The 15,525-nt window shown below is 43.0% G+C and overlaps 1 protein-coding gene across 1 annotated transcript; it reads right to left on the reverse strand.

Moving 5' to 3' along the window:
• Nucleotides 1–2,893: 2,893 nt before the first annotated feature.
• On the reverse strand, nt 2,894–13,074 carry MRPS33 (mitochondrial ribosomal protein S33). The gene is made up of 3 exons (XM_018563948.1): nt 13,010–13,074; nt 7,147–7,375; nt 2,894–3,125 (listed from the first exon to the last, which is right to left on the reverse strand). Exons 2-3 carry the CDS (start codon nt 7,350–7,352, stop codon nt 3,020–3,022), a joined length of 312 nt encoding a protein of 103 aa, XP_018419450.1. The 5' UTR covers nt 7,353–7,375; nt 13,010–13,074; the 3' UTR covers nt 2,894–3,019.
• Nucleotides 13,075–15,525: the final 2,451 nt, after the last annotated feature.

The following is a 15,525-nucleotide window of genomic DNA, read 5'->3' on the forward strand; positions in this document are numbered from 1 at the left end:
TCCTAGCCTGAAGAGTCAAAGTCTGGATGTGGAAAGTTTGACGTTTCTCATGGGGAGAACAAAAAACATCTGGCTAGTGGCTAAGGCATTATCTAGGATGACACCCAGATTTTCCAAGCGATTAGTTCGTTCCAATGATGACTTCTGAAGTTTCAGGACCCGACCAAAGTTCTACAAGGTCTGGACCGCTTGCGCCGACTGTTCCCTCACCAGGAAGTCGTCCACATATCCCAATGAGGATTCCCTGAGAGCAAAGTTGGGCTAGTCAAGGAGCGAGCACCTTGAAGAACACCTGGGAAGTGTAACAGCCAAGGCAAGTTGTACAACAGAATCTGCCAATGAGAAGGGCTTAAAAAAGGGATCTAAGCACTTGTCAATGAGGCCCATGAACACAGGAGCATCCTCTACTGGACTGGTCACAGCCTTGTTAAGCCAGGACATTGCCAGATCCACACCGAGGGTAACTTTTAAATAAGTCCTCCTCAAATGAGTACAAGCCCACTGTTTAGGAGCAGAAAACACCTTGCAAGGGTTCTTCCAAAAAACAGGAGCCCTGAATGATTTTAGCGGCCTAAAAGGTGCCCATACACTGCACGATTCTCATACGAGAATCGCGGGAAATCCCACGATCGTACGAGAATCGTGCAGTGTATGGAAGGCGTGCAACCTTTTCTACTGCACGGTCGCACGTCTTCCGTCGAACAAGCAGGCTGGAAAACCGCTGGGAATCGTACGATTTATGGCAAGTTAGTGGCCTGCTTGTTCGACAACTGCCGAACAGGCCAGTGTGAGAACGCGCACACTGCCCGTTTGCAGTCATCACAAGCCCACCCCTCAGGGGGGCGGGCTTGCCATGATCGCAAGTACGATCTGCCTGTCCAAGATGGGCAGATCGTACGTTTTTTTTAAAAAGTACTTTACAACCCTCGCAAGACAAAAGTCTTGCGAGGGTTGTAAAGTGTATGGGCACCTTAAGGGACCCAAAAGTAGTCTAACTGGGAAAAGGAAATGTAGAATCTGCAGGCAATCTTCCAGTTTACAAATGGAGCGAGCCAGATCAATAAGAGCCAAGGCAGCCTGTTTAAGTTTGAGATCAAAAATAGCTCTTCAGTTGTTAAAGTCCTGTCTTGGGAACTTCATCAGACAGGGTCTCAGCGGCCAAAGCGCCAAAGGCCGTAATGCAAGAACAGAAGAGGATTCTGTGGGGAAAGGCATGCAGCATGCTGTCATCAAGACTGTCGATGGGCTGCCTGCCTTTGGACACTGCTGTGACTGGATGGTCAGGGTCAGTGGACATCTGTGACCCCGTTGAGATTATATCATACCAAGCACCACCCAGACCACAACACAAGAGAGGAGGGGAAAGGGGTATCCATGGACCACTCCAAGCAAGCCATAGAGGATAAAAAGGGAGGTGAAGATGTATACTCACCACATCCAGGCAGGGTGAAAAGCGGGTACTTCCCCATGACAGGCAACCACCTGTCAGAGCAGAGGCTCTATCTGCCTCGGGAGACAGTGTGACAAAGCAACAAGTCAGTTTAATTTGCCCTCTGTAAAATAACTCACAGACTGCCCTAACCCAGGATAGGCCTGTGGCCTGGCTGATGGGAATTCGGCCGCCAGCAAGGGTCCTAGGCTGTGTTTTTGTCTGTGTGACTAGTGATCTACTCTTGAAGGTGGCACTATAACTCAAATGGTCAAGATCTAAAAGAACTTCAGTGAACAGAAGACAAAATTAGGCTGTGCTACTGCGTGATTAATCTTCCTACTGTAAATTGTAATGACGATATTCTATATATCTTTCTGTATGTCTTTCTGTGGATGTTGGGACTGATTGTTCTGAGGGCATGAACTATCGTTAACAATAAAACTGTTGGCTCAAGTTGGTGTAGCACAAGATCTTTTCCTCTTTGATTACTGAAACCTAAGTTGCTTGCTGTAGGATCCAATCACCTTGAGGAATCTTTTAGGAGAAGAATGGTTATTTAAAATAGGAGTGATGCAGATACCAGCTGCAATCAATACTATGGTTTTATTGCCTGTGTGAGGCATCTAGAATAAAAAGAGTACATTTGCATGTTGAAGGATTGAGTGCTGGTGACTTTTCTTCCAATTTCTTGTTATATGACACACTCCCTGTGGCCATAGACAACTGGATTAGCATTCAGGCATACTGTAAAATATACATTGACAATAATGTAGCATTAAGTGTTTATTTTTATTGTGGACACAAGGAAATGTTTCCTTGTAAATAAATTGGTATATTATATAGAAATGATTTGCATTTCATAATATATCATAATAGATTTATTTAAAACACAACATTTCCTGCCTTATTCAGTACAGCAGTGCAAAAATAATGAGAATGTGTAAAGTACATAAATCTGCAGCAACCAACCAGCATTCGTTCTTTATAAATCTGACTAGAGTACACCAAAATATGATTGGCTGCTATGTGTAAATGTACTCTACACATCATCACTGGTCTGTGCACTGCTTTAATACACATACAGCAACAAAGTGGCAGTCAGAGAAAAATGTGACATCAATGCCAGTCTATTGGAGGTCCTCTGTGTAACTACCCAGGTGTCAGTGGGGTGAGCCTTGTGCAGGAGGCTTGCAGTGCCATTCTTTCCAGGCTGGAGATCAAGGTTTGGAATAAGGGCCAGTCATCCCAAAACTGTTATTACAGGTTAACACAGGTGAGCTAAATCACACACTTCTTCGATCTCCCAAATTCACTAGCAAGATTTACATGATTTCCACCCACTATATTCTTGCCCCACCTGCATGTGTCACACCTCCAGCCGCATTCGCTGTAATGGGAAAAAAATAAATACATCGGACAGGAAGAGTGAGACACTCTTCTACTGTTTGCAGCATGATGGTGGAGCTGAATACTTAGGGGGCAGACATTTTGTCAGAGTCCCAAAAGATACAAGAAAGTGATTTAGCCCACCAGTATCTACCCAATACTGACCAATCAGTTTTAAAGCGACCAATCCTTTAAAATAAATTATTTTTTCTTCATTGCTCTCTTGCCTTCACCCTTTTTGGGCGGGCCTTTGCCACGCAGTTTGCGCAGTCGTTTCATCTCTTCCTTGAAGTCCTCATGCTCATCCCTACAAAAAAATAAAAATCAGATGAACCCGTCAACAATTATTTAAAAGAGGTCTATATGACGTTCATCAATTCATGGAACCCCCAACACTTGCCATCTCAATATTATGTCTAAGAACACTCACCGAGTGCTCTGCATGCTTGACCATTGGCTCATGAATACACTCATGGTCTTTGGAAGAATTAGGATCCATTTGTACCTGCATTCCTGGTACTGTCCCCAAGCTTTAAGGCAATTTCAGGACCTAGATTGGTGAGGTGCACATCGACTATATCGTCAAAAATATGTGAACGCACCAACTCCATATTAATGCCCATGTTTTTGGAATGGGGTGTCCAACAAGCTCATATACGTGTGACGGTAAGGGGTCCAAAAACCTTTAGCCATATAATGTACATGTCAACAGCAAAAAGTTTCCCAGCACACTCAAACAGCATGCGTTAAGACAGATTTTTGTGCGAGCTGGCGTGTGCTGGGAAACTTTTTTGCTGTTGTACTGTATAAAACCCTTCCATGTGCACCTTGCTTGAAATCTGGTTATGAGTTGATGAGTGCGTTTGCCATTTGTTTTGCTTATATAATGCACATGGACATCTGTTCATGTTATAACATCTTGTTACCCCCTGCAAAAGTCACAGCAAATACAAAAGCTTCTCAACCTGATCCCATAGTCCAGCTGAACGTACCTGAAAGGGTGATACACAATCCCTTTAGAGTCTTCAGATGTAGCAATACTGCCAAAAACGCTCAAGCAACCAAAGCTTATGTTTATGGTCTACGTTGGAAAAACATAATAGCAGCAGATAGGACACACGTAACAAAACCACTTCTCCTGTGTGCTAGTGTTTGCAAATGAACCACACAATGATTTACAGAGTGTGATGTGACGTCAAGTTATAGACAATATAAACGCTCCACATAGCCAAATGTTTAATTTATGCATACACCAGACTTTTAAATCTGGATCTGAAAGAGGAACAGTTGGTGGTTTTACACTCAGGAGGCATTTTAAAAGAGACAAACCGTTTATTTGCTGCTTTTGCTGCTGTAAAACTATCAATCACAAACATAAGGCACATTTGCCATCTTCATTCGGTCAACCACGCTGTGGATTTGTATTATTCTTCAGCGGAGAATACAAATGTGCTGTATTCATAAGACAGCCAGTACTACATTTGCTGTTTTGAAATAGGGAATCGTTATACCAGCTTAATTTTCTAAGGCCATTGCACTGAAAAGGAAGATTCTATACATCTAGAACTGTATACAGTGTCTATACAGAAACACAGCTCTTTGGATCCAAGAGGAGCAGCTGGAGACTATGCATGTATACCAATGACATGCAGACATGGGCAAATTTGTTGGTACCATTAAAAACAAAACAAAATTTTCTCTGAAATAACTTGAAATTGACCAAAATAATTGGCATTCGTCATTGTTTATTATGTATTTTGTTCACCCCCACAGCCCTCATTCAACCATAAAACTCATGAAAGAAGGGACATGATCGCTACTCAACATGGAACGAAAAGCGATTTCAAGCCCCAAATAACATCCAACCAGATCTTTCCATGAAGGTCCATTTTATCTTTGTCCCTGGTTGCCAGGCTCTCCAGCTGCATCATCTCATCCATAATGGACGCCCAGGAAACCAAAGTAGGAGCTTCTGAGGATTTCTAACACTTGAAAAAAAAAGGGGGGGCAGCCAGGAGAAAAAAAAAAAAAAAAAAAAACAAAGTCTACCTTGATGCTTTTGAAGGAGCCCAGTAGATGGGACAACCAAGCAATTTTAGAAGATTTCCTAATCAAAAGTAGATTGTGTACAAAAAGTGTTTATTTATATAATAAAAATCAGACTTTAGTTTAGATTTTTTGATTCAAAGGAATATTGCAAATAAAACAAATTAATAAAACAAATTAAAATGCAAATCAACAAAAATGATGGAACCCTTGAGTAAGGGGTCATTAAGGAGCCAGTCTGTCCAATCCAGGAGCAAGCAGAAGACAGCAAGAGAAAACCTCAAATGTTAGGCACCAGCTGTAAATTTTAAGAAGCATTGGCTACCTGGTTCCTGGGATTTGTCCAGCGTTGCCTTAACCGAACATTTTGCTGTACAACCTTGAGGGTCCCTGCTCTGGACATGTCCGGATCATAACAGTTTGTTTCGGGACCAAAAAAAAAAAAAAAAAAAAGCATCCCAATGTATCCCTATGGTATTTCTGAGCTCTGTTTACACCAGCGCAGTCCATTCCAGTCGAGACCAGAAAAGAAAAACAAATACTGCGTCTCATTTTCTCTGGTCTGGAATACACTGGAACTCATCAAAAAAGCATGCAAATGCACTGGAATGCACCTGTAAGCCCATTTGAAAACAAAAAAGCGGCAATATTGCAGTTAAAAACGCAGCAAAACGCACTGCACTTGCAGATCTGTTCCAGACCTGGTCCGAACATAGCTTAAGAGGTGACAACTGCAAACAAGACATTTCTGTAGCTCTCAGCGACACTTCTGCACCTGCTACCAGGTAGTTTGGCTCACTCTTTTTGAACAAACTACTCCAGCTCTCTCAGGTTTGAAGGGTGCCTTCACCAGACTGCATGTTTCAGCTCTTTCCATAGATGTTCAATAGGATTCAGATCAGGGCTTTCAAAATAGTCAATTTTTTTGTTCTTAGACATTCTTGGGTGTCTTTAGGGTCATTATTATCCTGCTGGAGAACTCATGATCTGCAAACGACACCAGATGTTTTGCTCCATAATTCTTTGGTCTTGAGGCTTCTCCATGTTTCACAGTAGGTGCAATGTTCTTTTCCTTGAACGCTTCATTTCTGGATTTCTGATTTGGCAAAAAGCTTTAGTTTTTGTCTCAGCTGTCCATAGACCATTCTTCCAGAAACATTGTGGCTTGTCATTATGCATTTTAGCAACACTAGCACTCCAGCGTAAATACAAGCCAATATTAATTGACTAAAAAGTGTCACATAATTACAGGCGACGTTTCGGTACCGCATAGTTCTTTCCGCAGGCAAAACAGAGAAATTTGTCTGCTGTCATTTTAGCACCCACCCAAATTTTCTGGGTTCTTTCACCAGTCAGGAGTGCGATGGGCTTCTATGCGTTTTGGATTGTCGGAACAGACACTGATGTACCTTGACACTGGAGCTAAGCTTGTATCTCTTTGGAAGTTTTCCTTGGCTCTTTGTCTATCATTTACCCTATCCTTCTGTTCAATCTGGGGGTCGATTTTCCTCTTGCAGCCACAGCCAGGAAGGCGACTACACTCCCACGGACCTTAAAACGTCTTAAAATATTTGCAACTGTAGTCACAGAAACATCAAGTTGCTTGGAGATGGCCTTATAGGCTGTGCCTACGACCTGCTGGTCTATCATTTTCTTATTGATCTCCTCGAACAACTATCTCCTTTGCTTTCTCTGGTGTATGTTGAGCGTAATGCACACAATGATACCAAACAGCAGATTTACTTGTTTTCGTCATTTAAATAGACTGACTGATTACAAGATTGGAAACATGTATGATGCCAATTACAAAAAATTGTTAGTTTGAAATATCACTCCGATGATCCATTTAAACGTTTTCTAGGGGTACCAACAAATCTCTCCACGTCATTCTAGTGATGAAACTACAAATCCCATGAGGCACTGCAAGACTCGCAGCCTTAGGCAAGATTCCCAGAGGCATTCTAGGATTTGCAGTTTCACCATAGCTGGAGTGCCAAGGTTGCCTACCACTATCTTAGTATCTCTTGAATATTATTATTATGACATAGTATTTATATAGCGCCAACAGTTTGCGCAGCGCTTTACCATATCAGATGTTGGACTGGAAGTGTTAAGTTCACATTAAGCCCAACCAAAAATGACCGATCACCACAGGGTCACTTTTACACACAAGGCAGCCGGTAAACATAGGGGACTTAGGAAAGGCATTATTTTTTTTTGGAACAATCATTCATCTATAATAAACAAGAACTTTAAGAAAACAGAAAAGACAGTCAAATTACCTGTAAAGGCCCATAAATCTCAAATTGCGCATCAGGGGGGCATAGATATGGTGTGGTGGGTACCAGTCATAAACCTCTTTCCTTTTGGCCAACGGCTGCTCACTGAAGAGCTTCACTACCTTCATAGACTTGCTATTCGTTGGCCGCACAACCTCTCCGAATATCCTGGCGCTCAGACACGACATGCGGAAAGCGTAGTTTGACATGGCCGCACTGCTGTGATCTCTGCCTATGGGAAACCGAAATCATGAACTTTAGATACTGTACGACTACATATTTCAAGGTGCAATGTGATTAAATTGACAGATATCAAAAACTCAGGGGGACACAAACTGCCAGATGCAAGTCTATAATTTTCAGGATTTATCCTGTGCAGCTGGTTGCCCTGCTAATGCTATTTCTGCGGTTGTCAGTAACCTTATCCTTTAAACAGTCGTGAATTGGAACCTGTGAAAAAAAGCAGTGCGTTTCCTGGTTCCAGCATTAGCCCCTACAAGAATGCACTGCAGCCTTGCCAAGACACATTGGAGCATTAGAGAGGGGCTGCCCAGTACAGAATCCCATAACCAGAGGCTCTATCCAACCAGAAGTGCAGTGGAAAGGCTGACGAATCTTGCTGCAAGGGATTACAAAACATAGCGGACTTTAGCAGGTCAATGGTTAAAGCAAGGCTTGAGTCAAGACCTTTTACTTCATTCTGGACAAAGGAAGAGCTAAAACCTCAGTCAGGTTTCACCTCATTTCCCGTCAGATCAGAAATTGATGGAAAATCTCTCTGACAGACAAAAATACATGGATGGTATATAAAACTATTCATTATTTTTATTGCCCTCTCTGCCTTCCTGTCTCCGTAATAACTTCTCAAGTCCACTGTAGTGTAGAAACTCAAAAACAGACCAAATTGGACTGGTTGGTCTGAGGCCTGGTTCCCACCTGGGCATTCCAAAATGTGCTTACGGTGCCATAATGGCACCCCAAACGCGGCCGGCAAATCGCGTGGTTCTCTGCCGCATTTCCCCATGTGCAAACGCGCACAAAAGGCAGCAGAAAAAACCTTTTTGTCGTGCTTGTCACACAAAAAGGTGCAAGAGCCGTGTGGATATGACCCCACTGAAACGAATGGACCACGTGGTAGTGGTCAACAAGCTAGATACAGGGGATATCATGCATGGACATCACCAAAGGGCCGCACATTGTTTGTACACTCTTACAGTGAACACCTTTTATTTGCTCCTTTGGTCTGCTAAGTAAACTAACCATTCTCGACCTTGCCAAAAATCATGCAAGCCGATCACATTCTGTGCTCTGTGCCTCTGCCAGCATGCAGCATTTTTTTGCGTTCGCACTGGACTGGAACGCAGGCAATGTTTTGCCACGCATCCAATCGTACTGCAAGCGGGGGACATAACTGCGGTGCCATTGACTTCAATGCACCGCCACGCCCCCTCCAGCCCCAGAACGAAGGGGGAGCAATTGCTGTACGTTCCAGGAGCTACCCCTTTGGAACGCCGCAATTGGTGTGAACTGGCCCAAAAGGACTGATGTGGAGCTGATCACTTTTACCATGTCTAAAAGTGTAGTTCCCTTTAAAGAAAGGTCAGTCGAGTAATTTTAAACCTCCAGCTTTTTTTAGAACCCTCCCAATGTCTCATACAGAAAATGTGTAACATAAATCCTAATTAAACGCCATCACCTCTCACATGACGCCCTGTACAAACTCACTTTAATTTAATGCATGAGCACTTAAGTTCCAGGACCTGCCATCAAGCGAGTCATTTCCAAATAATGCTGACTGGTGTTTTCTTTTTCAGTCCGTCACTAATCTGTCAACTTTAGCGCAGAGCGGCGGCCCCGACTGAAAAATGATGAGGACGCAGGTGGGGCCTCTAAAAAGGTGTTTAGGGAGAGTCCTGTCATGCCAATAAAATGCAGAAAACTGCCACGCATTAAGTTAGACTTTCAATATGCACTCACGGCGTATTTTAATTCTGTGCGTCAGACAGGCAGGGCAGTATAGTGAGTTAAATAAACAAACCATGTCAAACCGAAGGATTACCCTAAACAGCCCAATCCAGGAACCAATTACACACCCTCCCCACATTGTGCTGCACCAATATTAAAAGGGGACCTGTCACCAAAAAAAGAGCACATGGGAATGCAGCAGTTCTTCTGGATAAGACAAAAAGTTCAAAGTCAGGGTCCAAATTAAAGCTGAACAAAAGGTTACGTGATTAAAATACATATATGTAAACAGCTGTATTTGCCAAAATGTTTATGCAAGCCATCCTACAACTGTCACACATTGCACAGCAAGGTAGATAACCTTAACTTTTATTGCCTACAATTAAAGTGACATTAAAGCCAGAATATTTAAAAGATTTGGGTAAAGGTCCACTTTAAGGCCTGGTTCACACCTGGGCGTTTTACAGCGCGTTCCTACGCTCTGTAAAACGCTCAACATGTGAAAACCAATGATTGCCTATGGGCATGGTTCCCACCTGGGCGTTTTACAGCGCGTATTTACGCGCTGCCCTACGCCCAAAGAAGTACAGGAGCTTCTTTGGGGCGTATTGGCCGCGGGTATCCATTGGTATACAGCCAGGTAGACCTTGGAAACGCGCATCGCTCCCGGTCCCATAGAACGGGGACAGGATGGACGAACTGAGGTTTGTCCATCTCCTCCTCAGCTCCCCGCTGCCACCAGAGAAGCATGGCTGGGGTGTCGGGCGGGACCACTTCACCAGGTCGTAGAAGCGATCTGGCGACAGCTGAGTCACCAGAAATCGCTTCTATTGTAAAGCCGACAGTTGGCTTTACAAGTTTAAACAGAGTCCTGGCGGCTAGTCTGTCTAAACAGCCCCGATGCTAGCGACATACACTGTACGTCGTTAGTCTTGAAGGGGTTAAACAAGTTATTTAGAGTTCGGTACCCCTTTTGTTTGGATTTATGCATGCAGACAGCACAGAGCCTGTCAGTTTCCCTGCACCCAACATTGGAAGTAAGAAAAAGCACAGACATCTCACCCCTCTGGGTGTCTTGATAAAAACCAGACTGACCATCGAAACGTGACATAAAACGTCCAATCCATGTGTGAAAATGATGTCTCGTGCACCCTGAACCTCTCTCACAATCTGAGCCCAATGAATCCTGGCATTGTCATCTTGGAATATGTCCGTGCCATCAGGGAAGAAAAAAAATCCATCAAAACCTTGTCATTCTGAATATTCAGGTAGGCAGATGACCTCATTTTTTTAGGCACATTACATTGATGAACCTAGACCTGACCAACTGAAGCAACCCCTATAGCTCTTTTTTTTTAGGCCAGGCAGTGTGTGTGTGTGTGTGAGATATATGTTTTTGGTAGATGCTGGAGAGTTAAAGCATATCTAAACCCAAGAAAAAAAAATAGTTGATAATTACTAGATTGCAGCTTACCAGTCCATAGATGTGGTGGCTAAAATTGCTTTTTTTATTATTCAGATTGTGTTCTTTTGATCTGGTGATTCGACTGATGATGACCTTCCTGTCCTAGGGTGACAACACTCATTCAATGTATTTATGGAGGACCAGTGTCATTCTAGGACAGGCAGTGTGTTAGGACTGAAGAGTACCTCCCCCCATCTGGCATCACTGTTAAACTGGTCCTACACAGAGTCTCCTGCCCAACATCCATCATTGCTCCAAGGACCCTGGCAGAAAATAGTTGGATGAACAGTGATTGCAGCTAATCACCTGCAGTCATTAATAGGGTATTCCGACAGTGGCACATCTCCCGATATCAGAATAAAATAGCCCATTGGGATAGCGGAATCTGGTAGACTTTTTCTTTCAAGTTGTGGGAGAAAAGAAAAACGGTCTAACAGCGTATGGCCAGTTTTAGTTTAGATGTTCCTGAAAGTTTCACTTTGAAGCAGAAATCCCCTTTATATGGAATAAATGTGTTTACATTGTTAGAGGTAGATGTCGCAGCTGGTGTGTTCCGAGTAAAGTAATTCAGCTAACCAAAAAAAAAAAAAATGTAGTAATGAAAAAGGTCATACAAAGACCTTCAAAAACTGGGAATTGCGTCTGCCGCCAACATTCCATGCGCGTCCCAAGGCCTTGAGAAAAATCTGCAAGTTTGAAAGTGGACTTATAAAATTCACACTTCACATGAATCGCAAGAAATGAGTCAGCATTACCTAATCACATTCATTTGAGTAAAAATGAATTCTCCTTGCCATTCATAAAAAAAAATGAACAGCATCTCCATACTTCCTCGGGTCATATGGTATCTGACTGCCAGGTGCATTGTGGGTTTTTTACATCATTAGAGGTTGCAGAGAAGTTAACGGTTTTGATGAGACCTATCATAGTAGGCTTGCAGTGAGATAAGAGGAACAGCAACACATAGGTTTGTGCTACACTACAAACTAGCTAATAACCAAGATCTCCAAAGCGGCAGGCATACTTTCCAGGAGTTTCTGTTTTCTGGTGAATCGATACTTCAGCCAATCAGTGCTTCTGCCTGCACTCAGCTCCCGCCCCCTGCCTGGAAGTGGAAATCATTTGGCGAGCAGAAGAAGGTAAAAAGGTCTAATATGTCCAAAAGTATGTGGACAGCCTTCCAACTTATTGAGTTCACCAGCACAAAGCCCGCTCCATAAAAACATGGGGTGGAGGAACTTAGAAGTCTGACTTCAGGACTGCTGAACACCTTTGAGATGAAATGGGACGCTGACTGCTCTTCTCAATAAACATTAGTACCTGACCTCCCAATTGTCTTTTGGCTGAATGGGCACAAATTCCCACAGATACCCTACAAAAATGCAGACAAGCTGTGCAATGCACCTGTATGGTGTCAAGAAGGCACATGGAAAGCAGTTGTTTTCTATGTGCCCTTGCATTGAGTTCAAGAGACACGGTGTGAATGAGCTTTTAAAGTGGACCTTTACCCAAATCTTTACAATAACAGCAAACACACCTTTAGAAATGTTTAGTAATGACAATCTACAAACACATACTTCTAGATAATTGCCGGCTTTGTATTATTTGCATATCTTATTTCTTCCCCAGTCTTCTCACAGTGGCCATGTTTACTAAAGGCAGATTACTAGATCTCCTATTACCTCCTGGAACTATGACACATGTGACTAGGACATGTGACCATGCACATCATCTCAGGGGAGGAAAATGCCTTTCACTGAGATCTCTCGAGATTACAGATGAGATTTCCCAGCAATGCTCTGCAGATGTGACCTTCCCAGGATGCAACACTTGGGCACATTACATCATTTCTGCCAAAGTGGACCAGGCAGTGAAAAAAAAGGAATTGTAAGTAAAATAAAAATGTTTGTTTAGCTAATGACTGTAAGATGATTTCATATCAGCATGCAGAGCTGCACACTGATGTGATTTTTAGTCAAAGGGTGTAAAGGTCCACTTTATTCATCCACAGAACACAGCACTTGTGTCAGCAATACATCACTCTGTAATCTTAAATTACATCTGGATTGAACAAAATCTATGTCTCCAGCTATGTCTAAGGGTCTGCCGAGATCACAGCAGCACAGTAACCTGCATTACACTCATTGGTGGGATATGGCACCCCAATACACCATCTGAACGAACATGCAAAAATGTATTTCACTGTGGTGCAATGGGCAGCAACTGATGCAACTCCTGTGTGTAGGCTGTGCTAATATTAATCAGCCATTACCCTCACTTTGCCGGGCACTCTAATTTTTGTATTTTCACTACAGATAAAAGCTATAATTTTGACGCCAAAAACAAGCTATTCTCCATGCCCGTCCCTGTAAAAGAGGGTATTCCCCAATGGAGGACACAAAGTGTTACAGAACATAAAAGAGCCGCACTTCTTACCTGGGTGACCTCTCTACAACTCCATGCAGCCTGTGCGACCTGGAAGTACTTGCAGGATCCCCGGGTTCACAGTAGTTCACGTGGAGCATGCGCAATGAACACCAGCTGTCAATCAGCGCCCGCCCACTGCAAAGCGTGCCTGCAGAGCGACGGTGGTTGCTAGGTGATGGAACTCCCGCCCACACTGCGTTGTCTGACATCATAGTGCGAAAAAGCCGAAGGAGCTAACACTGGGCTGTGCGAGTTACATTGAGTGCATGGGAAGTGGAGAGAACCCGAACGAAGATTTAGGAGTGATATTGTAGCGATGTGTGATATGTTCATGTATTGCAGCTCAGTAACACAAACTTAATTGTAGCAATCAAATAAAAATGCTTTCCTAATTTACATATAAGACAAATTACCCTGATTTCTAAAACAGAAAAAAGGCACTGCTAATTTAAAAATCCAATTTATTTTTAGTTTTCCATAAAGTGGGAAAGAGATAATAAGATTTATCTGTGACCCACCATTAAAGAGATTTTCCTCACTTCCTGTCCCTGTGACACCAGGACACAAAATATGTGTGTGCAGGGTTTGGCTCCGGGACAGGAAGTCACGTACAGCAACAAAAACATTGTCAGAGTTTTTCCCTTCCACAGTCTACTAAAGGCAATGCAGCTCTGACGCACACATGCCTTGCAGTGCACCAAGATGCTCAGTAACACCCTATATTCCAGTGTGCTGCATTGGAAAAAAAATGCTGTGTGTCTGTTGTTTGTGTCCATCCTTGTGCACTGGCAGCTCATTCAAAGAGAAAGAACATGCATAGTGACATGCGACACAATGGGGGGAAATTGATCAAAACTGGAGCAGGCAGAATCTAGAGCAGTTGTATATAGTAACCAATCAGCTTCAGTTGCCCCTAGAAACCAGTCAGCTTCCCTACATACCTCTAATACAGTTCTACAGTATTAGGTGTGAAGACACAGAGGGACATGCCACAGCCATAGCACACCCGGAGCGGAGGTGGAGAGAAATGAGCGGTCACTGCCGCAGGACCCAGGATCAGGTGAGTATTTCTTCTTTATTTTTACCTCAGTGCAAAACAAGCAGTTAACCCTTGCAGAGCCCCACTGCAAGTGTTCACTTTTTAAAAATCCTTTAATGAAATGTCATAAACGTATAAAATGTCACTGGCGACATTTTAATAAAGTTCTAAAAAAAAGTAAATAGGGCGAATGTGCCAGGATGGGCGCATCAGCACTGTATCTATCGCCACTTGCTGGTGTGGACCCTGCATCATTTATCTTTGGAGATGAAGGACACACATTTGTGACAGACTGACTTGCAGCTCTCTGGAGACTTTCAGGTTTATTGCTGCGCTAATTGTGTATGAGATTTGATCTTTATATAAAGTCGTTAATATATCAGCAAAATCCTTTTTCGGAACCTTTGTTCGTTTTTCTAATCGTTAATGGGGTCGATGACCGTTTACGACTGTAGTGAATGCAGTAAAAAAAAATCCAAGATGGAAACATTTTCTCAAAAGAACAAAATCCTAACAGTGAGGGCTCATTCACACCGGCGTGCACAAGTGAACAGCCTGCGTGCCAGCGCAGAGACCTGCTCACGTGAGGGACAGGTGCTGTTTGTAATTGCGTGCAGCCACCTGTACCTGCCTATGGGAGGACGAAATTAAACGCGGCTACACACCAAACCTACAAATTCAACACCTTCCCAACACCTCCCCCTATCCTGTCCAGTTGCGCTTGGACCAAAAGGTAGTAACTGTAGGGCTGGTGGACAGCAATTGTCCTTTCTGTACCCTGCACAAGCCCAGGCCACTGCACATGCAGTTGTGCAAGCTCCATCCCTCTGACCGCGGTGAGGGGCGTACCTTGGCATCTTCACCTTGGGTACCGGTGGACTATATCACAGCGCTGTGCATACCTGCTGGTTCCAGGGCAGTAAAAAATGATAAAAGCATTATAAGGATAACAAACCTGTAGCATGCACCATCAAAAGCAAGCCTGCTTTCTTATTTCTGCTCCGGCAAGTTTCTTTCAATAGCTCTTTTACAAAGCGCGCTTGTTCTTCAAACCTTTTCATGTCTTTATGTGAAAGACCCGAGTGTCACAGTTATCAACCCCTGTGGCAGGAATTCCTTTTATTCATGTTAATTGAACAGCTTTGATCCTAATTTATATTGGTATCTACGTGAATAAGGACATTTTCTTCCTTTAAATAAAATAAATAAAATGGAATCTAAGTTAATTGAAATCTCTTGTTTTGTACGTCTTTGTTATGTAAATGCACAATCTTGAATCATGACAGCAGAATTAACATCTTTTAATAAAAGAAAAAGAAATCCTTGCTAGACAATAAAAGGATGAACGCCAGGGGGCCCAGTCTATCGATATGCTTTTTTTACAGCCTGATATGGATTTTAAATAAAATAAGTCAAGCCTTTGTTGCCCAAACCAGTCAAATTCCACTTTTCATTTTATCCCAAGACAACTTAGGCTGGTCATACA

This window comes from Nanorana parkeri, unplaced genomic scaffold, assembly GCF_000935625.1.
Source record: "Nanorana parkeri isolate BGI_ZX_2015 unplaced genomic scaffold, ASM93562v1 scaffold712, whole genome shotgun sequence".
Classification (NCBI taxonomy): domain Eukaryota; kingdom Metazoa; phylum Chordata; class Amphibia; order Anura; family Dicroglossidae; genus Nanorana; species Nanorana parkeri.